Raw genomic sequence first — 14,077 nt, 5'->3', positions numbered from 1 at the left:
ATGATTTCGGGGCTTAGCGTCCCTGAGGCCCATTCCTTGACAAGATCTTCTTGTTACACATCACCAGGAAGCAGCCTGTAGCAGATGTCTAACTCCCAGGACCCTATTTGCTGCTAGGTGAACAGGGGGAATCAGTGTGTTTCTTAAAGAAACGCTGCCCATTTGTTTCAGCCTCCACTGGGGATCGACTACAAATCCAAAGCACTGTCCACTCAGCTGTCATGTCAATATCTCTAATAGTATTGAATAAAAATTAATATCCTGCCTCATACCCATCAGGGTGTTGATGGGGTGTGATGGAAATACATGAGTCACCATCACAGAGGTCAAGTGGGCATTGGTTACTTCCAAAGTTTTTCAAATTAAGACCGAGACCTCTGATGGTCATACGCCCAAAAAAAAAAAAAGAAAATTGCAGAATTAATTTACAGTACTCCAGATGCCTTAGCACTGACAGTCAGAATCAGCACACACCTTAGACCTAAAATTACTCAAGCTGTCTGCAGCAGAAGAATTAATAAAATAAAAGTTGGCAAATGTTTTCTTGTATAATTGCTGCCTCTGATTGGCAGGTCTCTAGTGACCACGAGGAGAAATTCTACACTACTCCAGTACTCGTAGAGCAAAGATAATTAGAATAAGCTGTTAACTCTTGTCCACAGGCTCGACTTTGTCCCAATCACTTTTATAACCATCACAAGCAAACCTACCACTTTTAAACCATTATAAACAACCCTATCACGTTTACAACTATTACAAGCAACCCTATCACTTTTACAACCAACCCTATCACTTTTATGCCCATTACAAGCAACCCTATCACTTTTACAACTGGACAAGCCACTGTCATTATACATGTACATGCCTTAAGAACATAAGAACAAAGACAACTGCAGAAGGCCTGTTCGCCCATACGAGGCAGCTCCTATTTATAACCACCCAATCCCACTCATATACATGTCCAACCCATGCTTGAAACAATCGAGGGACCCCACCTCCACAGTGTTACGTGGCAATTGGTTCCACAAATCAACAACCCTGTTACTGAACCAGTATTTACCAAAGTCTTTCCTAAATCTAAACTTATCCAATTTATACCCATTGTTTCGTGTTCTGTCTTGTGTTGATACTTTTAATACCCTATTAATATCCCCTTTGTTATGTCCATTCACCCACTTGTAAACCTCTACCATGTCACCCTACCTCTTCGCCTTTCCAGTGAATGCAACTTAAGCTTTGTTAATCTTTCTTCATATGAAAGATTTCTAATTTGGGGAATTAACTTAGTCATCCTACGCTGGACACGTTCAAGTGAATTTATATGCATTCTATAATATGGTGACCAAAACTGAACTGCATAATCTAAATGGGGCCTAACTAGAGCAAGATATAGCTTAATTTAGATGGCACTAATGCGATTATTTCCATTTGCAGTCGATAGGGGCGTTATACCTGAATGTTAATACAAAATAGTTTACATTATATACATGGGAGAGTAGCAACAACCAATCAGCAGAAATGAGAATTTTATGCATCTTCCCTGACAAAGTAGGGAAACTAGATTATTCATGTAATTATTCTTATGTACCTCCTAGTGCGATGAAAGTGATTTAAACTTTCCTAAAGAGGCAGTCAACTGAGGTGACAATGCTGGACCTTATATTCAAGAACCAATGTCTGTAGTTGGACTTTTGGTGGTAGTTCTTTAGAATATTTGTACAGTATAACTCAAAAGATTAGAGAATTCAGATTTACTTTAATTACACCAAACTATATTTGTGCCAGAAATTCACTTCAGAAACTGTTGAGGCAATTTAATGAATTCAGACACAATCATGAAAAAAAAGTTTGATATTTACACCCTTGTAAGTAAATAATTAACAAAAGACGGCACCAAGCCGGAAAGGCTATGTAGCACCACCAAATGTGCGGAATAATCATAAGGCGCTAATTATCACTAAGGATGCCAATATGAGAAACTCACAAGGTGAATGATATCAAAAGTATCTGATTCACCAAGAATTCTATCAATGGACAAGTGACCGAGGGACAGCCGGGAAGCAAGTAAGTAATTATCAAAAGAAGGCACCAAACCGGGAAGGCTATGTAGCACCATCAAATGTGCAGAATAATCAGAGGGTGCTAAATATCACCAAGGATGCCAATACGAAAACAAAAACGCACAAGGCGAACGATATCAAAAGTATCTGAGTCACCAAGAATTCTATTGAGGGACAGGTGACCGCGAGGGGCAGTCGTTAAGCAAGATGCACGCTCGTCCTGGGAGCAAGGACATTCAACATGGATATGCATGACTAAGAGGGACAATGCAGTTTAGACAATAAGGAGCAGGACGGCGCACCATTAAGTACCCACGAGTCAAGGGTGTATGGCCAATATGCAACCTTGCCAGAGCCGTTTCCCACAGCCAGTTACAGTAGAAGGAGGAAAGCCACGGGGACACTACTCCTAAGAGTACGCAGTTTGTCACCAGTAACAGAAGACCAACAACCCTGCCAACAGGAAAGGATGGAGGAATGAATAACTGGGTAAAAGTCTGAATAAGAAACACTTTTACGAGATGGGACAAGTGCGGATAGCGTCCGCACGCTCATTTAAAGAGACCCACTTGTAAATAATGGATTAACTTCATTCCCCAATATTGAAAAAGCACTATGGATTTACGAGTGTTTAATATATAACAAAGGTTACTGCAGAAGGCCTATTGGCCCATACGAGGCCAATATAACTAATGCAACTGAAGGTTCTCCAAAATGAACTTCTAAACAATGTACACAGATCAACAATGGCACAAGAACTAAACGAGTTACTCACAATTAAAAACGATGTTCTCCGTACCTTACAATTTACTGATGTTTGTTATTATGTAAAGCAAATGTTTGAATTTTAATCATTGTTTGCCTTGTAAAATTCAATTGAATTTATCTTAAAATTGTTTTCATTATGAAAATAATATACTCACAGTACCTGTACTTCAGGAACCTACAAAATCTTGACCTGGTCCCAGGACAAAGCCAAAGTCTGCCACTGATTTCGTTTATATAACCTTATCAATGTATAACACCCACACCTACTTTTCTAATACTGTAGTGAAGCACATTACCAAAACCTTTACTAGTCAAGCTACGTCACAAATTCTTCCCAGTTATCAACTACCTCAAGTACTCGTGGAATAGAGTGAATGAATGAAAATTTGTCAAAAACAATCCATTGTAGAGGCACATTGAGAATTTGTTTAATGTTTTTCCAAGATGTATACAAATGGACTGTAATTATGGATACATGTTTTTCAACAATAGAGGCTACCCAAACTGTCACAATATTCAAGAGTAATGCCGATTTAACATTAAAAAATTATCAATGGCAATTCAATGTTACAAAGTTAATTGGCAAATAGTTTGAAGTGATCATTTGCACTTCTTGAACACTACCCTTGCTAACCTGTGATATATCAGCACTCTTACAAGCAAGAGACACTCCTTTGACAGCTTGAAGAATGGTACATTTGCAACTCCCTAAAGTTTCAGTTCTTTGCTCTACTAAATTATCAAAATATTTGTTCCTTGCATTCTTAAGCATACTTTGAACAATTTCAGTAAAGCTTTCAATCCCTAGGTTGTCCATCCAGTAATCTTCTGTAAAGAAACTTTATTCATGCTACATTACTAAATAACCATGTGGTATGGCTTGACAATATAGATTAAACCAGAAGACTATCCGGCAAGACATGCTTCATGTGTGGAATAATCTACCCCTAGTTTTGTCAATATACAACTAATGGTTACAAGTAAACCATTACTTGTATGTAGATAATATATACATAATATAATTATGTCAATGTAATTAGTCTATAATATAATATGTAGACTAAAATCTTTAACAAGAGTATTTTAGAATAGGCTAATAACAGGGTGAATAATTTACACTATAGCTTTGGATTGGCTAACGTATATCTGATTTAAGTACTTTGACAACCATCAAAACAAATGGTTGAAAAAATCTGGTTCTCAAATCTTTGAAGTACAGTACTATGCAAATCCATTTTGCAAGTTAAGGATAATACCACTTGCTTTTGAGGAAAAGCAGATTGCTTTGTACTAAGAAAGAGCAAATACAATACTACACATAATTGTAACACGATAATTAAGCAAATTTGCAAATGTCCAAAATACCAGCAGCCATGAATTTGCCTCTTCATTTTAAGTAAATCAAACAAACTAAAAATGTTAGAAGATTTATTTTTGGTTTAAATCTACAGTGCAAATACCAATGTCAAGAAATGAGAGTGATGCGGAATAAATTTGTCATCTGAAGTACGCACCACCATAAGTAAAGAGACAGATTTTAAGACTTAAAACTAAAGGTAATAAAAAGGCTTTCCCACTAAACTAAAATAAGATCATGAATATGAAATGACCGTGACATCGACAATACAAATACAGTATGACAGATTGTTCCCGGACCAGAAAATTGACGATTTCTTGTACTTTGGAATATTATTTGTGATCACATAACCTACACCAGACCTGTGTATTCTTGAATTTTTAAATCACACAGCTGAAATTTTCAACGACTTGCACATCGATAAACTAAAAGATAATCACATCCGAATACACAGTTCTGAACAATGCTGTACACACAAAATAAATTAGAAACTCTTGCGTCACAATTTTCCACTAGCGAGCAGTAAAAGCCGCTCAGCTATATCTTACAGTAAAAAACTTGTGCCAGTCGCACATGCCAGCACTGCGAAGTCAATTCAAGAGAAATGACATGCTGAAAACGTAAACTAAACACATTCACTTTGTCCATGGCAGTATGTAGCTTAGGAGGTTATGTCTTAAGTGAGCACAATATGCATGACTGTGCTTAAGCACGCTCACCACGGATTCGCCGGGCAAGTTGGATATCCTTGGGCATGATGGTGACACGCTTAGCATGGATAGCACACAAGTTAGTGTCTTCAAACAGGCCAACAAGATAGGCCTCCGAAGCTTCCTGAAAGTAAAGACATTTTTGTTAATACAATTACTTTCAATACACTTTGAATATAATCTCATCTTTCAAAAAAAAAACACACACAAGCTGTGCTACAATTATATGGAAATCTGTTTAAAAAACCATTTCTAGGGATTAGGGGATCTCAACCAGGCAAGTGGTGGTGGAAGGGGTAAAGAGGGGTCATGATAGTATAAAGGGGAAGGTAAAAATGAGAATGGTAAAAAAGTAAAGGCTAAAATGGCTAGTTAATATCTTGTTATGTTATGTAACATACAAAACCTCATCCTTTGGGCAGTTTTTTTATCCAATAATAGCAATCATGCTAGGTGTATTTACTAAACTTTTGTAAATATGGGAATGCAATGGTTGACAAGTGGGAAATAGATTTTCTGAAAAAGGTGGGTAATGATTGAAAAAATTAGGTGCCCCCTGCCATATATCCACTTCCCTCTCCACCACCCCCCACCCAGGATGCAACCCCAAATGTCTTCATCCTACTGCAGACTGTACTGGCCGCTGGCCTATAGTCATCAACTCCTGGGCTATGCCACTGTTCATACCATGCAACACCCTCAAGTTACACAACTGACAAGCATTTTAGTACTGAATAAGAGGCCAACAATGGAACTTCCTGGTACAGTTCAAAGGAAGTGTCTTGCAACCCACTTTTTGGGGCCATTCTTCTGTTTAGTAATTCGTCCAGAAATATTCAACTTTTTTGAATAGGTATTAGGTTAATACTTATAATTTAATTTTGGGTTTAAATATTTTACAAATATTTTAAAAATATTTAAAATACACAAGTATGCAAATATGCTCAAGAGTTGACTTTAGCATGGACAAGCCACACGATATAATGATTTTTTCGCAAATTGAACACAAATACTTTGTAATTTCATAAATACATTTTAAAAAATTTATGTTTGTTTTAAGGAATTTATGCACTGTACATAATTGACTATTAGGTTGATGTAGAATGCTACAAGTTCAAATTTCTTTAACATTATGGTATGATTAGTTCAAGTTCTACTTCTGTCTTATCCTAAATGTGATAAATTATGCTAATGTGTTGTTTTGACACTACTGGTAAACCTCTCAGTTTTTACAATATACTGTATTACCTTTTTAATTTTAAGCCAAGTAATACCCACTTTATGCTAAAAATGTACATTTGATTTTGATTGCAATAAACCTGGTTAATTTAAAACAGGTTCAACTTTTATTGTAATGATTTACAAAGTTATTACAAATAATGATTCTGACCACCAATGTAAATGTACTATGCTGTTATTGTGGCATATAATTAGCAAAATGCAATTTTTATATAAACTTTCCCCAATCATAAATGTACAAACATTTATGAATAAATGTTTTGGTTCGATTAATTTGGCTGCTAACATAGCTGCATCCTGACGGGCAAGTTAAGCTGCATCCTGACGGGCAAGTTAAGCTGCATCCTGACGGGCAAGTTAAGCTGCATCCTGACGGGCAAGTTAAGCTGCATCCTGACGGGCAAGTTAAGCTGCATCCTGACGGGCAAGTTAAGCTGCATCCTGACGGGCAAGTTAAGCTGCATCCTGACAGGCAAGTTAAGCTGCATCCTGACAGGCAAGTTAAGCTGCATCCTGACAGGCAAGTTAAGCTGCATCCTGACAAGTTAAGTGGCAGATTTGATTAACAACCCTCAATAAAACTAACATTTGTTCCATTAAACTTAAGGGGGAAGGAGGATGTGGACCATCCAGGAAGTCATTACTAAGGACCCTACTGTATATAATTAGTAGTTAAAATTAGACCTACCCAATGACATGTTCCCTAACTGGGAGACATCCCTTGTCCCTTAATCTACCATTTTTAACTGCAAATTTTCCATAATTTATTATTGTATTTAGTGGCATAGTGTACTAATGGCATAGCTTCACCTAATATGAAAACCTTGCAGAAAATTAATGAAGGTAACTGCAATACCCAAAATGCTCTGTGCACTAGTGACTATTAAACATCAATTTTATGCAACTAATCAACCACTATTGTATTCTATGCAAAGAAAAAAATTATACCATAACTTGCACAATAAAAAAATTTAATTGGCAACATATCAATTGCAGCTTGCTCATAACTTCCTTTTGTTTATATGCATCCACCCCTGTGGCAAGTTTGTTCAGACGAGAACAAAAACATAAGAACCCAAAAATCAAACCAATTTTGGTGGCAAATGATTTTGCTAGTGAAGCAGCTTCAAACCATTAATTCTTACTCCTGCAAGACTGCTGAAGTTAACATACATGTCAAAGCAGCATCAGCAAACTATGCTCATATACACCCATCAAGGTAACAATGCAACGAGTCTTTACTTGATAAATCGTGCATAAAAATGTACTATATTTGTAATGCCATGCCACCTAGATCTACAATCTCTCCAATAAGATACAGCCAATAATGCAAGTTTGTACCCATGCTAATATTTTCTCCAACAAATAGCATTATGCTAGTTCACATAAATTGGTTTATCATGTGTTTGAAGTTTAGTACTCTACATTAATACTAATCTTATTTCAAAGATATCCCTTGTACTATATATAATCTTACAATAGGGTCCACTTGTACCATCAAACACAAGATATATAATGGTTATAAACATCTCAAATCACAATAAATACTATAATATACCAACCTGCAGGGCACCAATAGCAGCACTCTGGAAACGTAAATCAGTTTTGAAATCTTGTGCAATTTCACGAACAAGACGCTGGAATGGTAACTTGCGAATGAGCAATTCCGTGGACTTCTGGTAACGACGAATTTCTCGGAGGGCAACAGTACCAGGGCGATAACGATGAGGTTTCTTCACACCCCCCGTGGATGGTGCCGACTTACGAGCTGCCTTGGTGGCTAGCTGCTTACGTGGAGCCTTGCCACCAGTAGACTTACGGGCTGTTTGTTTTGTACGAGCCATGATTCACCTGAAAAAAATTTACATTATAAACTTTGTAATTCATATGATGCACTAGTCTCACCATTTTCCAAGCAAAGATTTGTTAATTATAAAACAAATCATTAATAGTACAAAGTCAACAAAATCTTATGTTGCTTACAACAGCATTAAAGTAATCAAATTAAAAACTAAATGTACAAAATGTTTACAAACTGCCTGTACCAGCTACAGTAATTTATTATATAATTGTTAAAACCATTTTATAAAGTATTTAATTATGCTTTAAAATTAATCATTGGCAAGTTCCAAAAGCCATGCAATAAATGTTAAGTAATTATCCTGCTGTGTTACCGAGGTTGCAAACAAGTCAACTAAATGATAATCATTTAGGATAATCAATAAGGCATCTTGGGGCTCTGTTTTTGACATTAGTATATTCATATCCACCCAAACTAGTCTATATAATAGTACAGTATAGCCATCACTTAAACCAATCTAAGTCCAAATTTATCATCAGTATTCTAATTTGTTCCACATTTCAGCAAATTTCCTAAACCAGCATTTACCCAGATCTTTCTGTATTTCCTTCAATCAGCTCAACATTAAACTGCATCTGCCAATCAGTTTCAGAATGTCATTACCAACCATATTTTTGTATCTTCTGGAACTGCTGTTCAATACATTACAAGTGATAATGCATGTATCGTATTAAATACAATACATAGGGTAGAGCCCCAGAACACCATATTTCAGTTTCAACTATTAAATTAACTCAGACCGCTTTAGAATTTAAATTAGAAGCATTAAGCAAAGCAATGTCCTGGACTATCTGTGCTTTGCAAGATTTGTACAATGTCTTGCAAGGAAATTTCAAGCAATTTTCTCCACAAGATCTTATTAACTAATTGGTCAAAAGTTTAAGCTAAGTAATCTATCCTGGAACTCTGCTGGACATAAAATGAATTTCAAGGGCTCGCTAAGCATCTTTACAGTCATAGGAATGTCTGACCCTGTGGACTTTTTCACTTGTGGAAGTGATTTTTTTCTAATTACAACTAATTCACAGGTAACCATTAAACTCAAATTTATCACTTGCAGAATTTGTAAAGAAGGCAACATTTAAACATTCATTAGGCAAGGTTAGACTTGTTTAGAGCAGTGATGACAGATGGGCTTCACTAGTAGTTATTCAACAAATATTTGCAACCTTCACCTGTTCTATCTCTGAACTACACTTCATTCAGCAGGCCAGAAAACTACTTCTGAGCACAACTTCATGCAACACATTTGTGTTTTTTCTGGATAATGTTTACCAATTGCTTATGCCTCCAAGGACGAGTTCTATCATGGCCGTAGTCAGGAAGGGTACATCTAAGGTGAGTGCTCTTAAAAAGTTGTGAACTTGTGATCCAGTAACTGATGGATGACTGACAAGACTATTCAAGGCCTTTTCAGGTAGCAATGACCAGAGACAAAAATGGAAAAATATGCACAGGAGTTGTGCGATACTGACTGATGACAGACGGGACCTGGGTTTCAAAGTTCTAAAACTCAGCAGGACAATCTCACCTGTATGGTGTAATTAAGTAATTATTTGTTACATCCTGAAGGATGCAACAGGACCAAATACAGCAAAAGGAACAGATTAATGGAAGGAAGCAGCTATTTCCCTTGACATGTCAATTATCAACAAGGGAATGTCAATTAACTTAAAAAATCGGAGTGAACAGTTCAATTGGCCAAGGAATTTGGTAAATATGAATAATTATTTAAGGAGGATGTTCACCAGCCCAACATAACGGTTAGGACAGAAAAGGCAGTAGAACATTTAATGACAGACCGATTTAAGAATATTGTTTTGGTTACTCCTGAAGTGGGAATCTACACTAAAGTTATTGTTTAAGTATCCTACGTACTTGGGTCCTGTGTGTGTAATATGCACACATTATATATAAGTACATACACATTTTATTCATCATAACTGTACAACTAAGCTGGCATGGTGGGAAAAGTGACCACAAAAAACCATGACAATTGACAGCAGCCAGCAGGGATGCAACTTCCCTCGTCAAAACGGCTCCTCCCAACATACTCCAGTATTTTGCTGTTATTCACTATACACGCACGTATATAATTATCTCCATCTGTGTTCACCATAGCAAACCACTAAGCTGGTATGGTCAGTCCAGACAATAAGTGGCCAGTCAGTAGACACCGCCACCTCTCCCTCCCTCACCAAGATTACTCCTCCCACCATACTATGCACATCGCTAATTCTCATCATATTCCTGCTATTATCAGAATCCTGGTCATTTTTATCAGTTAGGGGTCTTCTGTAATACTATCATCGCTAAATAATAGGTTACATATATATTTTGACATTTTTGGGGGATGCTGTGGTCACAAGCTGAACAGCAGTGCTGTTATCTCATGCTGTTTGCACCAGCCTTGGTTGCTCACTCGGTACCAAGGCGCTCTCACCCGGGAATGTTACCCACGTCTTTTTATTAAATGGAGTCCGTTTACTAGTGCCCTGAGGAAGCTGACATGAACCCTGTGTAGCCGTGAGACTTAAATCTTGCACAATACTCCCAATCATACATAGCTGTGGTGCATCATCCCACAATAGTTACTTACACCAGCTATGTATGTATTGCCCCCCTTAAAGGGTGAGACTCCAGAAAGACTGCAAGGACTTGGATACAGGAAAGTGGAACAAATACATTTATGAGCCAATATTATTCATCAAGTGTTCTCAATTGCGACATAGCTTGGAAATGCCTCCTGGCTGTAGTCAGGTACGACAATTTTTGCCATCTTGCTGCAATTGAGGCATCCACAATGCTGGTTCCTTATGTCCCTTGAGATTCCAAATTGGCAACCATATGCAGGATAAATGAAGACCCAAAGGAAAGCAAGATTGCACAGCAGGAACAAGGAAGAAACAGTGGAAGGACAATAGCCTGTGACCAATATTTGGGAGAAAGGCACAGCAACTATTAAGGATAACCTATCGACTATCAAAGCCACTATCCTAGTAGGAAATGAAGCTAAGTGTACCCCAATGGTGATGAGGTGCAGAGTAGCTTTGTGGATTCTGCAGTCGGTACATAAATCTTTTAAATACCTCAAAGAGTTGGACAAGAGGATTGAAGTTCTAGAAAAATTAGCTATGGTAAGATGAGGTGGTTTGTCTGCCCATAGTAGGAAAGCAGCATCCCAGCAAGGATTTGGGAATAATGATGTCCAGTGACTAACATTTAAAGACATAACCAAGCAAATATTGTGTCGGCCAGAAAAATGATAGGATTGATCACGAGAACTTTCAAATCCAGGGATCCAATCACAATGGTTGCAAGTACTATACAAATCACATATGCTGTCCAGTCTAGAGTATTGCTCGGTACTCGCTCCCCCCATTCAGAGCAGGAGGGACTGCTGAAAGAGGGAATACAGATAACATAGCATACAGATGCAATAAAGCATCTAAATTATTGGGACAGTCAAAAACTTCCAAATGTACTCGCTAGAAAGGAGGAAAGAGATTATTATACACGTGGAAAATACTGGAGGGCCAAGTACCAAATCTACACAGTAAAACATATTGGAGTGAACAATATAGAAGAAAATGCAGAATAGAACCAGTGAAGAGCAGGGGTGGCCTTGGGCCAGGCTTGGGGAGTAAAAGAACTCAGAACCCTATCAAGCAGGTGTAGTGGGGAGTGAAACTTAGGGAAGAAAAAAGGAAGAGGATGGCATATCACACACAAGTCTCAGGAAAATGAACTATCCATTAATGATGGCAGTGTTTAACAGAGTGGTGGAAAATGTTAACAGCTTAAAAATGGTATAATACAATTTAAAGAGAATGCTTATCAATAAAATAAATAGCCACAGCAAGGATAAGTTTAAAATAGGCAAAAATTACCGCACCTGCGTTGTATTCCTCCCATGTGGGTAATTGTTTCTTTGGCAATGAAACATGCTGTGTAGCATTAAAAAAGAAAAAAGGATCCCATTATGCATTCACATGCATTATATATTTCTTTCCACCTTTTAAGGTGGAGAGGATTAATTCATTAGCTCCCTCACCTCGCTAATCACCAAAGCTTCATTTATCTCTGAAATTTTATCCCCAATACTCTTAAATTCAATTTCAGTATTAGTATTTCACGGGCCAGAAGAATCTTGGGAGTATTCTCAAGGCTTCATTTCGTACCTTCTCCAACTTTAGTCTGCCTTTACCAAAACAAGATAAGACACGGGCAGCATAATAGATCTGCCATGTGATTACCACTGGAATGTGAAATGTAGAATATGATTAATAATTGTGTACTGTATGGGATTGCGAGTCCTTTGAGGGACCTTATAGTCGAGGGTAGAAATAGCCTAAGCTACTCTAACCTTTTAAGATGTATTTCCTTCTCAAACTTGAACTTGCCATAAAATACAGAAAATGACTAGTATTCGAAAACTACCACCACAAGCTATTTCTTTCCTTTAATGTATCCGTTTTCCGGAACATTCCAGACAAGTCAGTTGGGAGTAAAAGTGACGCCTTACCACGAACAAGTACCAGTCAGGCTCACTGTGCATGACTGGACCATGGACCAATCCAACAGGACCTACACCTTGCTGGGCACCTTCATGCACCAGTATGGGCGGAGGTCAACCACAATGGTGGCAGGACTCCTGGAAGCTCAAGAGTTAGTTTCCTCACTTCCACACCTTCGACTCTACGGACTCTCCAATGAAAACCAAGACTCACTTTCACCCATTTTTTCATTCTAAAATCTCAGATTACGATTGTCTTAGTCACAAAAGCAACGTCTGAAGGGGGGAATATTAAGTCATTTTTCTATACTGTTTAGCCATAAACAATTACCACTAACCCGACATGTGTTATCACTACCGACCATTCTGGATCAATTACATCAGCCACATTTACCTGTATACGAGTACCAACTAACAATTGGACGGAACCTTAACTGTGGCACAGGAACGTATTCTAGAATTTTCTAAATACGAAGATTGCGAGGCCACAGCGACGGTGTTCACTGCTGTGGTGCTTCAAGTGGACTGAGGCACCTGCTTCCCGTCTTCCCGCCTCTTCTACGGGGTTCTGGCGGGAAACTTTACCCGCCAAATATTAAAAAAAAAAAACTAATACTGACGGTTGACTGGGACGCTTCACCGCCATTTTGAATCCACAATAAACAAAGATGGCGGCGCCGACGCAACTAAACTTTCACAAACTCACAACTTCCTCTGCGCAATTATTGCTATTAATTGCTCCAGGCAGTTGCGTCTCGCTGCTCTACACTCCACAACACTGGTTAACCTTAATTACGAGCAAAGCAAATACAGTAGACGTTACTGTTCAGTACCTTGATGTTGGGACGACTGTGAGACTCCTTCTGCCTCGGCACAGTAAATGATGACTAAAGGCTAAAAAGGCCTAAGTCCCCGTATATATACCCCTTGTGACGTCATCATCCCGCGCACCTCTCCCATTGGTTGGAGTCCCGTGCAGCCTGGCGCCTTATTGGTTATAATAACGGCATCTCTGATTGGACAGAATGCGAACGTTTCTCACACCTGATTGGAGGAATTTCCCGGGTGCTGATTGGTGGTAGGTCTCAGTTCTTGATCCGGGGCTGAGGAGGGAAGAGCTCTTGCTGGTGGCGCTGAACACCACCTACTTATACTCTCACAGGAAAAGCATTTATTGCCTTTAAAGTTGTGCTAGAGTTGTGTGTAACGGGTGGCGTGGCGGTGGCGGCGCCTCCGCCGTCTCCCGCCAACTATTACACATCTTAAAGCACCAAATAATATCAAGAAGCAAGAATGATGAATAGTTTTATCACATGTATGTGTTGGAGAGGTCGGCCATAACTGTGTGTTGAGTGGTCACGTCTGAGCCAGCACCACTACACACACTCCAGCAGGCGCCACACACAACACCTTACCCCTATGTCTCTACACCTGCGGTAGTCTCGCCAGAAAGATAAAACTACCTAAACCACAATCGTATAAATGTATAAATAAGAAAGATGCAATAAATATTGTCTTTACCCCCCCCCCTCTCTCTCCCTCCCACGCTCCTCGCCAGAGGATAGG

The 14,077-nt window shown here is 38.5% G+C and overlaps 1 protein-coding gene across 3 annotated transcripts; it reads right to left on the bottom strand.

Moving 5' to 3' along the window:
* Positions 1-4,242: 4,242 nt before the first annotated feature.
* LOC123755777 (histone H3.3A) lies at positions 4,243-13,502 on the bottom strand. Of its 3 annotated transcripts, none has more exons than XM_045738559.2 (3): positions 13,345-13,502; positions 7,697-7,985; positions 4,243-5,019 (listed from the first exon to the last, which is right to left on the bottom strand). In XM_045738559.2, exons 2-3 carry the CDS (start codon positions 7,976-7,978, stop codon positions 4,891-4,893), a joined length of 411 nt encoding a protein of 136 aa, XP_045594515.1. In that variant the 5' UTR covers positions 7,979-7,985; positions 13,345-13,502; the 3' UTR covers positions 4,243-4,890. The 3 variants fall into 3 exon arrangements, with proteins under 3 accessions (XP_045594515.1, XP_069156173.1, XP_069156174.1); XM_069300072.1 differs by lacking the exon at positions 13,345-13,502 and adding an exon at positions 12,906-13,170; XM_069300073.1 differs by lacking the exon at positions 13,345-13,502 and adding an exon at positions 12,941-13,033.
* Between the last annotated feature and the right edge of the window lie 575 nt (positions 13,503-14,077).

This window comes from Procambarus clarkii, chromosome 43 (genome assembly GCF_040958095.1).
Source record: "Procambarus clarkii isolate CNS0578487 chromosome 43, FALCON_Pclarkii_2.0, whole genome shotgun sequence".
NCBI classification, from domain to species: domain Eukaryota; kingdom Metazoa; phylum Arthropoda; class Malacostraca; order Decapoda; family Cambaridae; genus Procambarus; species Procambarus clarkii.
This window is presented reverse-complemented; position numbering and strand designations above follow the sequence as displayed.